Source organism: Drosophila persimilis, unplaced genomic scaffold (assembly GCF_003286085.1).
Source record: "Drosophila persimilis strain 14011-0111.01,24,50 unplaced genomic scaffold, DperRS2 tig00000653-arrow-arrow-pilon, whole genome shotgun sequence".
In the NCBI taxonomy this organism is placed as follows: domain Eukaryota; kingdom Metazoa; phylum Arthropoda; class Insecta; order Diptera; family Drosophilidae; genus Drosophila; species Drosophila persimilis.
This window is the reverse complement of record NW_020825330.1, coordinates 1018319-1033632: the sequence shown is the minus strand read 5'-3', so window position 1 is coordinate 1033632 and position 15314 is coordinate 1018319. Positions and strand designations below refer to the sequence as shown.

General features: G+C 47.8%; 1 protein-coding gene across 1 annotated transcript; it reads left to right on the top strand.

Moving 5' to 3' along the window:
• Nucleotides 1–9647: 9647 nt before the first annotated feature.
• LOC6597878 (keratin, type I cytoskeletal 9) lies at nt 9648–12025 on the top strand. The gene is made up of 7 exons (XM_026991236.1): nt 9648–10388; nt 10446–10616; nt 10742–10987; nt 11056–11124; nt 11190–11333; nt 11403–11462; nt 11621–12025. The coding sequence occupies exons 1-7, from the start codon at nt 9648–9650 to the stop codon at nt 12023–12025; spliced, it is 1836 nt and encodes a 611-aa protein (XP_026847037.1).
• The last annotated feature ends 3289 nt before the right edge of the window (nt 12026–15314 follow it).

Genomic DNA, 15314 nt, shown 5'->3' with positions numbered 1-15314 from the left:
GATTACTAACGTGATTTTATCACACACAAGCGACTAAAGCTCGAGACAAAGCGCGCTGGCCGGAGCAGAGCAGAGCGGAGCAGAGCAGCGGCCGTGTCAGCCGCTTAACGCCTCGGCGACGGCATCGGCGTCGAGCCGAGTCTCGGCCGCTTCTCGGCCGCGTCGCGTCCGCGTCTCAAGCTGGCTCAAAAGCCTGGCCAAAATGAAAACGAAAGTGAGCCAAAAGCCAAGCTTCAGCTCTGAGTCGCTCTGCCTCTGCCTCTGCCGCTGTCTCTGCTCAGTCTCTCTGAGCTTGACCAGACTTTTGAGTCGTTTTCGGGCTTCGTTTTTTGATATTTTTTTCCCCCCTTTTCACCGCTTTTTGTTTTTGGTTTTTGGCCAACACGATTACGCGAAAAGTTTCCGCCTCGTGACTGCCAGCTTCACTTTGTCAGGCAGTCTGTCCATCCCATCCGATCCCATCCCGGCTGTCCACCTGTCCGTCTATCCGTCCATCAGTTTGGGGGGTTTGTAAGTTTGTCAGTTTGCCAGTGGGCCGTCTCCAGGATTAGAGCTCCCCGAGCAGCGATGTCTGGGACTTGTTTTGTCTTTTGGGCTTACACAATCTCCTGCAGCTGCGCATCGCACATCGCACTTTGCATAGCGAAGATCGCCTTCCCGAAACCGAAGCCGAACCCGAAACCTTTTCCCCCCTCGATAATAATCGTTTAATCGTTAGTGTGGCGTGGAATTTATCGATTGCAATTTTTACAATTACTGTATCCTCAGCAATCGACCGTCGACTGTCGACTGTCGACCGTCTGTTGGGCAATTCCATTCAATTTCGATTTGATTGGAAGTTTTCTGCGAATTCGAAAATCGTTTCCCCAATTCCGCACTCCGAAAATGGCCAAAAATATTGTAATTCAACTTGATTTACATTTTTGCTTCCAGATAATAGATCATTGACTGAAAGAGCGCCAATCTATCCTTATATCTTGACTCGATTCGGGGCCAAGCACATAAATTCATAGAAATCAAAACACTGCTGAAGAATTTAACAAGAGGTTTTTGGATCTATGACAACTGATCTGTGTGGTCTACCAATGTTCCATCCTCCTTGCAAGCATTCCATGAGCATTGGCTCGTGCGCCAACTTCCGGCTCACTCACTTCGTTCCGATATGCGCAAAATATCGGAAGACGACGACACATAACTTTTGTACATAATAAAGAGATATTTGCAGCGAGAATAGATTCAAATACATATATGGAATGGATTGATCCAAATATATTTTTTACATTTTGGATACATGTATTCTATTTGTTTTTAGGGTTTTACATTTCGACTTAATATTGAACGTATTAACAAGACTGTTGAAATCAAAGTGAACTAATTGTGTATATAAGAACCGAATTCAACATGGCCGTTACTAAATCTCTGATGTCGCTGCAGTTCAAAATTTATAATCCCGGACCGAGGGTTTTCCAATCCCTGTAAAAACTGCAAATTTAACCCCATTCTATGTGGTGTGTGTGTGTGGCAACAAACAACCCTTTGTGGCTCTTTGGGGCTTATGTAACTGGTCTTAGAGCCAACAAAATTTCTGCAGCGTCATGTTGGCCATGCACTTTGCCCAACGACTCGATGATAATCGGCAGAAAACCTTCAAGTAGTCGAGCACACAACCCAGCAGCAAGGCAATACAGACCCAATACAGACACACCGATCACCGATCAAAGATCGACCACAAGACCACAATGTCGTCCGACGAGCTGACGAGCCGACAAGCCGACGAACCGACAAGCTGTGGCCAGCGACAGTTATAATTTGTTCTTGAACGATTCAGCGATCGATCACATCACCATGAGCACAATGATAGTGAAGATGGTTAGCTATAGTCGACCTTCAGATCATCGTGAACTACATTTTTTTACGATGGGTTTCCAGTAAGTGAATGGAGATGAATGGAGAGTGGATTAAGACGTGGCTTACAGCGGGGTCTGACTAAGAGAGAGGCTGCCACACTGATCTTCTGCTGTTTATCAGTCTTAAATCAGTCACAATTCTTTTCAACGAATCCCCACTGTATTGGAGTTCTTGTAGCCGGAAGCTTCCATTGAACGTAATTCGATTCGATTCGATTCGATTCGAATTGATTGCTGTCGGGAGTACCAGTGTCTGTATCTGTTGCTCTCTTTTGTGGCTCAGTTCCGATTGGATCCCTTCCGAAACCAGACCAGTCTCTGTCTTACCTTCGGCAACAAGTTGTCTGAAGGATAACCAGTTGTGGGCTTTGCTCAAGATCTGCAATGGGTGAACGACACAGTACGAGTACTCGAACCAGCCATCAGTCGCAGCCAGCAGCCAGTAGTCGCTCCATTTAGAAGTGCAAGTGTTCGCGCAGACATGCATGGTGAACTACAAATTACGCATACGCCGCGTGTACATTGTACGTTGTACATTGTAAAAGCCAGCGGCAACCAGCCAACAGCCAAGAGATAAAGTATCTCTCTGCTCTGCTATCCGCTCGCTGGGTTGCAAAAGCGAACGCAGGCGAGCACAAAAACTAAATCCAAAATCAGTCAGTCAGTCAGTCAGTTAGTCAGGCAGTCAGTCTATTCAGGGGCTGGCTATTCAGTTAGTCAGAGACTTGAGCGAGAGACTCACTAAAAGTTGCATGCGTTCGAAATCAGTTTAAGGTGAATTAGATTTTGACACACACACAGGCATGGCATTTTGCATATATGTATGTGTGTGCACATTGTATGTATGTTTGCAAAAATACATAAGAGTACAAATTATGAAATTTGTTTCAGACGGGTCTTGGTCTGGCCGGTCGCTTTTTTTTTGCAAAAGCTGCCAAATCGAAAATGACAACGAAATTAGTTTTAATGGCCGGACCTCTGCCTCTGCTCTGGCGCCATGTCTTTGCCTCTGCCTCTGCCTCTGCATCCATTTGTTGTCTTGCCTTTGCCCCGCCTACTTGTCATGTTGGCAACAGGGCGTTAAAGATTTGGCATATGTACGTAATCCTCGAGCTCAGAGAGCACGGAGCACGGAGCACGGAGCAAGGCGACCTTTAAATTCGGGACAGCCATCGAGGGAAGGAGGATCGATGGGAGGCATTCATCGATATCGGGGGATGCAAAAGGTGTAATAAGCCATCCCTAATGTAGACTGTAACCCATCATAAAATGTCAACCTTTTTAGCGCCTATTACTGTATTACTGTATCGTTTTCAGCTCAATCTTCATGAGGAGATCCATTTCTGGACTTGAATCATCAAGATCAAAACAATACAACTATTCACCAATAATGCCACTACAAATATCCCACACACACACATCCGATGATACTCGTATCCGATTTGCTGCTCTGCAGTCCCTGTCGTTCATCTGCCATCCTATATGCATCTATAAATTGTATCTAAGTTTATGGCCTGGGACGACAATTAATGCTCATTCCGGTACATCCGATGGCTGCACTCAAATTGTACCTAATTGCTGGAGAGACACAGCGACACACGCGTCCGGCCCTGCCATTGAACGGCGTTTCATGGCGCATCAATTAATTCGGGCTCTTGTACCTTCGACGTTGACAACATTTTAAATTGTCCAAGTCTCGGTTCAGTTCGGCTCAGTTCGGTTTGGATGAGTCTGAAGCTGGAGCTGGAGCTGGAGCTGAGGCTGACAGTTCACTTTGCCATGTGCCCAATGGTGCAATTAAATGAAAAGACATTGCCGGTGTCGCTGGAGCTCGAGCTGGAGCCGGTGTTGGATTCGGTGTGGATGTCAGAGTTGATGTCGATGCCATTGTTGTCCCTGTTCAATGTTTGTTGCTGTTGCTGTTTCTGTTGTTGTTGTTCAAGTTTTAATGACAGGCCATAGACAATAACAAGGTTGTGCGGAGCCCAAGCAGATGTCGATCTCTGAGGCAGAGGCTGTTGTTTTTTTGTGCTTCTTGTGTGACTCCTCCGTTTTAATTGCCACCGTTTTTGGCCCATGGCACATGGCACATGGCTGCGTGGCGGGTACTCGTAAGTAGCATCGCTCAGTGTCTGCTCTATATCGTTTTTCATTGTCGCTGGCTGAGACCCTGCCCCAGACTGGACGGGGTTTTCGGGGGCAATGAATGATCTTTTATGGGGCTATCATGGGGCGGACTTTTAACTGATTTTGAGTCATGCCCGTACCAATCGAATCATCGCGAAGCTGTGACTCCAGTCACGTCCCAGCACTAGCCATGGGAGGTGGTCTGTCCAAATAATACGGGGCTATGAATACGAATACGAGGGGCTATGGGTACTTGTCATTGCATAAATTAGCCCATAACCAATTCTCACAGTCTGTCTCCGGCTCAGCCTCCGTCGGTGACTAATTGCAAACAATTACCGATAATAAGTGTACAATATTTTGTACGTGCATAAGACCTGGGCCTACTACAGACAAATCACTTCTAATGCCAGCGGACAACTTGATTTGATCCCCTCCCCGCAGCCCCTGCAGCCCCCGCAGCCCCCCTGCCTAGCGCCTGCCGCTCTCTGTGAAAAGGAAGCTGTCTACCAAAAAAGTCACAGACACAGACCCATTCTAGCGGTGGCCAAAGGTGAATACAGGATGCTCTAACCAATGATACAATCTTCAACTGAATTAGCCTCTAGAAGCGCACCAATTGCTGCACAGGGATACACATATGTATGTACTCGTATGTAACGCATGCTGTTCCATAAAATGTGCCCATCTGTGGGGTCATTCAATGCTTTAACGCTCATCTGCTGATGGGGCCAGCCAATGAGCTCGTAAACTTTCGCATTATCCACTCGAAACACTTTGGAAATTGTGGCAGCCGCGACAGGCAACAACAAAATCATAATGCATTTAAGCCAGACTAACATGTTAACAACTTTGCGGCTGCTGCTGCGGCTTTTGGTTTGGCCGTCATTTTCAGTAGATTGGCAAACCGAACCTGGTGGGCCAGCAAGCGCCAAAAAAACCCCAGAAAAAAATATTAAAAAGTTCCATCGGGTTTTGGGTGTGAAATACTCGTAGCAGTATTGCCAAAGGAAAGGGCACAGACAGAGCCCCAGATAAAGCCCGTAGTCGGAGACGGAGACGGGAATCATGATTTATCAGTTTTACCTTGGCGACGACTATTTCTTGGATGTTTTTCGCTCCATGTCTTTTTTTTTTGCATTGTCCAACATTACGTGATATCGATCAGGTCGTTTGATGCCCCGGTACTTGGCTTTCGATACCCTATACTCAAAAACAGTGTAGGGCTATATTCGACTTGTTATGTGTATAACGCCCCGAAGGTAGCATTTCCGGCCATATAAAGCCCAATAGCAGAGAAGAATAAAGACGCAAAATCATAAAGAATGATAATTAATATCTAGCAGATTTCCCAATCTGGATCCGTTCGGCTCATTATTATGGCCAGAAGGAACAAATTAAATTACATTGGCTACGCTACCTCCAGCCACACGCATACTCGGGTACCGGATATAAATGTAGAGTCGCGGCCCTAGCTGCGACACCTAACGCTCGTTTTGAATGTTTATTTTAGAGGTAATGCTTCTTTTTTTGCACATAACTTAAGTATTTTACATCTGATTGTAATGAACTTTGCAGTTCTGAAAGCTGTTAGATACAGCTGTAAATTGGAACTGAATGTTTTCTAGCTTCAGCTTACAGTCCGAAAAATATTGAGCTTTAAAATGCAAAATTGACAATTTATTGCCGCTCGTTTCCTTTTTGTCATCTTTGTATGCGTTTAATAACACTTTTATGGCACCTTTAAAGCAGCAGAATACACGTACTATTACTTAGTGAGATTTTATCTGCTCTCGAGTGTAGTAACAGTGACTGGGTGAATTTCTGGAACTGGATTGGATTCGATTGGATTGGATATCAATCAGGCAGGCATCTGGCAGCCGTTGCCTTCTGTCCAAATTCGACTGTCTGGCTTTGATTGCAGTGATTGGCCGAAAACCGTAGCAAAATAAACAGGCAAAAATCAGCTCTGAATAATTAAATCCATGACTCGGCGCTAAACTAATGCGGGGAGTGGATAGAGACACGGGGTCAGGGATCAGGTTTCAGTGGGGGAGAAGCTGCTGACTTTTATAGATACATTTTGTATGTACTATGTACATTGATAGCTGTTTAGTGGCTTATTCTGTTGCTGTTAATGCCACCTAAGAACTAAAGACCATAGCATATGTTTTTAGGTTAAGCCACGAAATTAAACATCCTCTGAAAGGATATACAATTCCCGTTGTATCTAATGCTATTCCTATTGTTATCTTATTCCCGATCAATGGATTCTTTCGCTATTCTTCCTTCCTCCAGAGGTGTTTGGGCTCTTATCGATCGATAATGCCATGACACTATTCGTCTTGCATTGGCATTGGCCGGGCCAGCCACCAATTAGCAGAAATTAGCTCGGAGACGGGGACGGAGACTGGCTGCGAAGGACTTCTTGTGGCTTTGAGGCTAAACCAATTGTGAAATCATCATCTTTCTGCTGAATGCCTGCCAAAATGAAATCGAATCGAATCGAATCAACGCCTGTGGCCAAACAGAAAAAACAGAAAAGCACTCTGAAAGTGCCGACATAAAAGAGTAAAAATTGCAGCAACTACTAGTTTGCTTTTAATATTTATGGAGCTATTTATTATGTTAATTTTTTGTGTGTCGGCTCTGGCTCTAGCTCTGGCTCTGGCTCTGGCTCCGTTCGGCTCGGATGGAGGCTACAAGGCAGTCAGAAATTTCTAATAGATGAAAGATTGGTTTTATTTTCAAACACATACCCTCGCAAAAGGCATTATAGTTATTTGGACCACATATGTGTTATCTCTTCCTGAGTGAGCATTTGGACAGATCCATTCTTGGTGTTTAGGAATTTGGCAGCCCCTGATCTTGGTGCAAGAGTATCAGCAGCTTCGGCCTCCATGGCAGGCCTTCCCGGCCTTCATTTCTTCTTTTCCGTTGAGGTTTTTTCCACATACCTACCATGTATTGGCCATGTAGCCATGCTTCAATTCCGTTCAAAGTTCACCTGCTGCTGGAGATAAAAACATAAGTGCAGCAGCAACAAATTGCACATAAAACATAAAAGTGCAAAGTTTATAGCTAATTCTCGCTCTCTGCAGCTCTCGATTTTCAGCAGCGATTAAAAAACAGCAGCAGCAGCAGCAGCAGCAGCGGAATTGGAATTGGAATCTGAATCCGAAATCAAAAAGTTGTTCGCTGCAGTGCAACTTTTGTCTCTCTCTCTGGATGGATGGAGGGACGGACGGGTGGACGGGTGGACGGATGGACGGATGGACGGACGGGTGCATGGATGGATGTGTGTGTGTTGCCAAGCAGCGAAACGGAGTCAAACGATTTGGCAAGGTTATTATTTATTGCACAAAGATATGTGTTAATAATATACATACACAATCGGGCATATATTTTGTATACAAACTTTGATATCGATGGGGGCGATCGATCGGGGAGTTGTTGGCTCTTGGCTTTTGACAAATTGTCAATAAAATAAACCCTAATTGGCAGCGCAAACGCTTGCTTGGGTCGTAATTCTCGCTTCGGCCATTCTCTACTTCCACAGCCACAATGTCAAGTACGTCCGGTGGTGGTGCTGGTGGTGCTGGTGGTGGTGGTGGCTCGTTAGCGCTCGAATGGCACTGGCATTTCCGCTTCCGCCTGCGGTCCGGCAACAAAAGGGTTTTCCTTTTTCCCTGACGGGCGACACTACTATAAAAGTTGACAATTACAAAGACAAGTTCGGTAATCGGCTTGATAGGAAATATATGTACATAAGAATATCCAAACATTCAGATTGTAATCTCTTAAATATTTTCAACATATTTTCGGGCCTGAAGGTCTGAAGGCTGATGGCTGACCAACTTTTTGACTTAATTTGAACGGGTTTTTAGAGTGCTTTTAATGTTTTGAAAATATCAACGAAAATCTGCCCATGAAAGCCGACACGAAGATCATAAAAGTGCCATTAGACGAGCGAATTAAGAGACTCCGATCTAGAGGGCACAATCACAGCACTTGCCAGCGAAGTTCGAGTAATTATATAATTTTCCTGAGTTCGGGGGTTCATTCGGGGCCGCCTTTAATTGCAAGCTGCCTGCTCTCTGGGGGCGCTGCTTTTGGGGAGTATATTTATATTTGATCAATATAAGACGGCTATATCATACAGCTGCTACCCCAAAGATCGGCACAGTCGTAGACTTTGGCCGCCCCTCCCCCCGCCCACTGCTTTATGGCTTTATGGCTTTATGGAGTTGCGTTTAGTCGCTTATGTCATGTCAATCCGAGTTGAACCTCCCTCTCCACCCGACAACCTACCAACCATTGCCCTCTCCCCACTCCTCATCTGGGCGATCTTTGTCGCACTTGAAAGGTTAAACGAGCGTGACGCCTCCGGCTGCGGCTTGGACTTTGTCTTTGCCCCGCCTCGCCGCGCTCCGGCTGCTCATTACGCCGGCAGCCCCCGCCAAGCTCCAACCACAGGGTCTCTGGATGATCAACGACATCGAGATCGAGATGGAGATGCTTTTGCCTGTACGAGTACCTGAAGGTACAGCTGATGATAATTAAGAGTCACGCATAGCTGCGACACCTGTACTGGTGCTGGTGCTGTCACTGGTGCTTCCCCAAAATCGAGAAGGAAACTTCTCTTCACTCTTTTTATATAAGACTTTAATTTAAATTCACCTTTGGGGCCCAGAGGGAAATGGCCCCATTAGGAAATTGGGCTGGCAAATGGGCTTGATCTGTGCCTATTATCCGGCTAATGGACGGACGGCACTAATGGTTCCTTGTTCTGTGTTCTTGATTTTCTGTTTGTGCTCGAGGAGTTCGCAGTGAAGTGCTCTCAGTGAAACTGAAATGTAGGTGTACAGGTAGGTAAAAGTACACGCCAGGTACACGTCAAACAGGCAACTGTGGGGCCAGACTCCAATAGCCATCACCCAAAGACAGTCATTGTCTACGACGCAATTACCATGTCCCTCTTTCTCCTTCTAGCCCACACACATTGCCCGCCCAACACGCGCTCTCTTTTTCTTATCCCTTTTGATCCTCTCTGAGCGAGTCGTCTCGCCCTACGCACGCCCTCACCAACACCTACAGCAATGGGACAGGCGGTGGACAATAACAAACGGTAAGCCGTAAAGAAGGCAACGGAAGATAGCGCTGCGAACTCTTTTACAGTACCAAATACAGACCAAAATACATTGTGAATGATTTTGGGATCCGACATACATATACATATGTACATATATGTATGTAACATGCCCTAGAATTGTTACCCATCGATTGCAATCGATCATTTTTGTTGCATCTGCAAAGCAGAACTGATTGGATGGAGCCGCCCACAACTTGGGATCGAAGCAAATTAGCATATGACAAAAAACAGACCCATGGACATGGACGGCTGATCAGCTCCACAAACGATTGCGCAACAATCCCAGGAGGCGGAGGAGGCGGAGGAGGCGGAGGAGGTGGAGGAGGAAGAGGTGCACCATCTGCCACGCCCACAGCTAACTGAGCGGAAACAATGGTATCGATCAGTGGTGGCCCATTCGATGTTATAATAAAAAGTGCGTTCGTCTCCTGGTCGCAGTTTTCGTTGAGCCGCCGCGACCTATGGACAACCTTCGAGTGCTGCTCCTGCTCTTCCTGATCGTCCCGGCCCCTTCCAGCAGCCGGCCGAGCCGAGGGATGCAACTGCAGTCCCACTACCTGCGCGCCGTGGCCGCCTACCGTCGCCTGGAGCGGACTCTGCCGCGGGAGGAGCTGAGGGCCCTCACGGGCATTGGCCTGCTGAACGGAGCTCGCCAGGCTGAGCAGCTAATGGAGGAGCAGCTGGTGGTGGCCATCAAGGAGCTGCTGCTGCAGACGGACATGCAGCAGAGCGACCGGGTGCTGCCCAAGATCGATGCCATCGAGCAGCAGCTGACGAGGGACCAGCGGGCCCTGGACATCCTGAGCAGTGCCTTGGATGTGCTCTCCAACACCAAGGACGATCACGAGTTCCGCCTGGAGCTGCGCGAGCTTGCCGCCCAGCAAATGGAGGAGGAGCTGCTGCAGCAGGAGCTCTCGGCGGACATCACCCAGCAGCCGGAGCTGGGGGAGCGGCTGGGCCAGCTGCGCAGGCAGATCCTCAAGCAGGTGCCCCAAATGAAGGTCGAGCTGGATGCGAAGATCGAGAAGGCGCTGAGGCATCTTCTAGAGCAGGCCTCCGATGACGGGGTGCTGGCCAAGGCCATCCACAGGCAGAAGGTCATCCACAAGCGAGCTGCTGTCCACGATGACGATGGCGATGACGATGAGGAGGAGCCACCATATCCCAGAGAAATGCGCATCATCAAGTCCATTCTGACAGAGGTAGGTCCACCCTCCCCCAAATTGCGGCTGGGGATTGTAGTCTACTTTCAACCCAAGGCCAATCATTTGCGCTTCCAGGATGACTTCCGGGAGAATCTGGTGGAACAGCAGCCAGAGAGACGCATCAGGCAGCAGGAAAAGGAACTGGAGGAGCAGGACCAGGATCAGGAGACCACCAACTCGGAGCTGGACGATCTGCAAGAAGACGTGGAGGAGCTTGATTTGAAAGTAAGTAGAGAGCCAGACGATCCGTGTGACTAACCCAGTGGCCCACAAGAACCTCACCTTCCCCCCACCCACTTACCCCATTGCCGACATGGTCTAGTCTTAACACAACTAACGGGCTCTTGAAGTCCCGAAATGTTACAGCCAAGGGGAGAACCAGGCCAAAAGCAAAATCCAAACCCAAACCAAAACCAAAGCCCAATCCGAAGGCCAAACAGGAGGTGGACCCTGGCTCCACCGAGCTGATGAAAGAGGGAGGAGATGGTGATGGCGATGATGATGATGACCTTGGAGACATTGGAGAAGGTGGAGCAGGTGGTGGCGGCGCCGGCGGCGGCGGAGGTCTGGTCGGAATTATTGGGAGTCTAAGCGGCGTGAGTAGCAGTCAACCTCCACCCTCCATCTTCCATCAAGAGACTCACATCTAAATCGATTTCTCTAGGGAGAAGGCGGCTCGGACGTGGGCGCCTTGATTGGAGCTCTCACTGGCGTCGTTTCCACTTTATTTGGGGTGAGTCCACATCCTTGTTAGATGGCCCCCGCTGAATGCCTCTAAATTCTTACTGTTGTCTCCAGCCTGGTGGCCTGGACATTGAGACTCTGATCAGCAGCTCCACCTCGCTGCTGTCGGGTCTGCTGTCCGGCAACAAGAATTTCGGCACTGTTCTGGGACAATACGTGGGCACCGCCTTCGACGGTCTCTCTGGCGGAGGTGGAGCGGTAAGATCAACAGGGCTCTACTTCAAATGTATTCCATCTCATCATCGTTTCTCGCAACATAATTTGCAGGTCAACAATGGACAATTTCTGGGCAACTTCCTGGGCACTGTGGTGGCCTCACTAAGCGCAGTATTTATCTCACTCCTACACCCAGACCCACACCCACACCCACACCCACACCCACACCTACGCCCACACCCATAACTGTTCTACTAACTGCCAAACTGTAGCATTGAATGGTTGAATGGTTGGTTTCTGATACCCTTTGTCTTTGTCTTTCCACATAGGACCCAGAGGAAGAAGGACCACCGCAGCCTCTGACCTTCGCCAAGAGCCTGCTCTCCAGCTTCCTGGAGGCAAAGTTTCGTCCCGCCGAGGCTTCTGAAGAACGCCACGACAGCGCGGAACTGCCAAGGCCCCGGAAAAAGAAGGAGGGTGCCGCGGGAGGCTTCGATTCGGGGGGCTTTGTCAAGCAAGTGGCCTCCCACCTGGTGAGCAGTGCCCTGGGCCTGCTGCTTAACGCCGCCCTGGGTGCCTCGGGTGGGGCCTCGACGGCTTCCAAGGGCATCTTCTCGAGCAGCAGCAGCCACAGCAGCAGCAGCGGTGGTGGAGCTGGCGGAGGAGGAGGCCACCACTGGAAGCCGTCGGCCAGCGAACGATCCTGGGCCTACGCCTACGACGAGCCATTCTAGCTAGGTTTTTGTAACCGTATTGTATACGTATTTTAATGAGTAATTGTTATAACCGTAATTTTTTTTTGTTAGTTTTAAAATAAAGAGATTTCGTTGGCCGAAAAAAGAAAGAAACAGAGTGTTGTGTTGGGACAGACCGTACGACTTGTCGGTCACTTGGGCAGCTAAGAAAGCGTAAAACAGGCATTAAATCAAATGCCGTAACCGCCTGCTGGCCCGCTGGCTTGCTGGGCAGCGTGTGATGCAACAGACTCACTCCAGTCCAGGCCAGTCCAATGGAAAGCACCGCAAAGACCGCCCCCACCCCGTTTCATCTTCGGGGAAGGACCCTCGGAACGCACTCAGTGGAAAGCGATAGACAAAAGGCACTCGAAAAACCGGCGGAAGTACATGATCAGACAGTTGGGTAGATGGGCTTGGCACAGGGTTAACGTTTGCCATTTGCCTTGTCTCTGAACTTTGTACGCACTTGCCAAAGTTCATTTGGCAGCGTCAAAGTTCAGGGCAGGGCAGACCAACCCAAAAGCTGGCCATAGATCCAAGTAGACTGTCCGTATGATACGGTATAGATGGTTGGGAGCGTGATTGTAATCGAACGATTCAATGGAATGGGGATTACTCTTCATCTTTGTGGTATAGTTCGCACCTATATTTTATGATTTGGCAAAGAATAATGGTATCGCCAATACAGAGCTGTTTGTTGTCAGATTTCCGTTTTCCAATTGTGCTGCCTTCTTGGATTTAGTTCCCCTCGTATTTTTCTCTCTCTCTGGCTCTCTTCACTTCCTCTCTTTCGCTCTTTATTGCTCAATGAAGCAACAACTACTTGGGGCGGTGAAGCGGCGGCCTTGTGTCACTTTCTACTGATTGCACGTTTTATTAAATCGCTTTTTACTTGACGTTTGCTTTCCTTTTCCTCTTTCTTCTGCTCGGTCTCTCTCCCAGTCTCTCTATCTCTCTCTCTCTTGGTCAGTGTCTGCCTGCCTACTTTGTTGGCCTGGCCAAGTGGTCTCCCAGTACTCGACTCCGAGGCGGCTTTCAGTTATGCGTGAATCTTTCACAAGACCAAGTGACATTTTGCGGGCCGTTTAGTTGTCGCGTTTTTTAATTTGAAAACATTTTTAAGTATTTGTTTATTGTTTTTTGGTCGGTTGTGTGCTGTGTTTTGAAATTGTTAATGAACTCAATTATATACTATATGTTTTTTGGGTGCCCAAATTGCAATTAAGTCTTCTGCCAGCCCACCAGCCATCCAGCCAGTGCTACTTCTTCTATTTTGTCTCTCTCTGGTAAGTGGTACATACGATTATATGTGGTATATATTTACTCTTGTGTGATGTGTGTATATGCCTGCTGGGCAGGAGTGCAGGCAGAGAGGAAAATCCCGGCTCGTAATGTGTGCCAAACAAAAGACTTAGGCAACGAACTTGCTAACTGAGCTAAGCCTCAGCCATCTCCATATCGTTGGCCATAGGTCAGGCCCGGGCCTGAAAGCGCTGTGCCAAGCCACAGCCAGAGGGGAAGAGGTGGGCGGGGGAGCCCCACTGATTAGCGGCCTCCTATTAATCGCTTTGGCTACTGAAATTTGGCAACCCCCCACCGTCCGAGCCGCCAAACCTATTCGTACCGTGAATTTCCACATAAATCAAGGAAATATTTTATTTGGTTATATGTGGCTCATGAATTTTGTTTATAGCCATGATTGATAGGCTACTGGAGAGAACTTCTTAAACAATATTTGTAGGTACTACTCTATAAAACATTGAAGAATGAATACATTTCGAGTTTAGTCACTTCGAATACTCGAAAGGAGTGTAAAGTTCGTTGAATCGGTAGCTTTTTGTGTTTAATTTACACAAAGAATTTGTTGGGGGGGGAACATGACTGAAGATGGCTGAAAGTCAGAGCTGATCGAGCAATATCCAAAACCAGAGACACACGGACGGACAGCGTCATGCAAGAGTGGAATCCACGCATTCAGCTATGGGCTGTATTGGCCTGGCCCAAAGAAACCGGTAACGGTCTCAAGGTCGTTGATATACAGAGTCGATGGCGATGGCGTTGTCGATGGCTGGGGCGAGATAAGCCCTGACTTAGCCCAACGGCAGTCGCAGTCGGAGCCGCAGTCGCAGCCGCAGCCGTCAACGCGCTTTGGGCCTCAACAAAGCCGGGCTTTGTGCCCATCGATGGCGATGAGTGTTCGCTGGGGCCAAGAGCCGAAAGAGCCGAAAGAGCAGCAGAAAATAGAGAAACGGAAAAAAAGCGAAAGTAAATGCCATGAAAGTGGAGCACAGACACTGGCTGGACGCTTCGAAGGCAAACCAGCGAGGGGGCGTCTCTATATGAAACCATTTACCACATCATACACACACACACAGATCCATATAAATATACATATACATATACAGATACATATATCGCGAGTTATGTACAGGTGTCATATCTAAGTCGGTCAATAAGTTTATTGACCAGACACCAGAGCATTTCGTGCATCCATTTTCGAAACGAATGCTCTTATTTCTCGCGGGAGGGGAGAGGATTGTGCAAGAGGATTGCCCCCACAACAACAAAAACTTATCAAATTGGCAATAAACCAATGCCCATCACTGGGTCTCTCTCCATACACCCAAAAATGAAATATTTATCGCCCTGTTTATTATGTAAATTTTCGAAATCTCTGTACGATTCCGAACGTGCTCTTCTGTGCCTACGTTTTGAGTGCCCCGGTATCGTATCCGTATTGAACATCTTGTATTAGGAGCATTTTCACACATCATTTTTTTTATGGCGAACCATATGATGCGGTGGGGTGGGGGCAGTGTAGAGAGCTTCATGGGTCATGGATCAAAGGGCGCTTTGCACGGGTGGCTGCCCTTTCCATTCAATAGAAATTATTCGGATCGTGTTCCTTTAAGAACCCAAAAGACTGAAGACTGAAGCTGTTTACCAAAGGGTAGCCGCTCAAATGCACAAATGCCTAAGTGATTTCCAACTTTGTGGCTCATTAAACAGCGCCGCGCCACACGGCAACGGCCATTAGCCATTGGCCATAAGCCATAAGCTATAAGCCATTGGCCATTGGCCAAGTTCTCTCTGCACGGACTTCGAATGGGCAATTAAACAAAATGATCAAATTTGAAATGCCTTTCGAAAAGCTGCCGAGTATTTAAGCATTTTAAGAAAAATGATATTATTACAGAGGCTGCTCTCCAGCTTCGACCTTCGACGGCTTATCGAGGAGTCCAAGATGGGGTGTCCAGTAGCAAGACTTACAAGTATTAATGCCAAC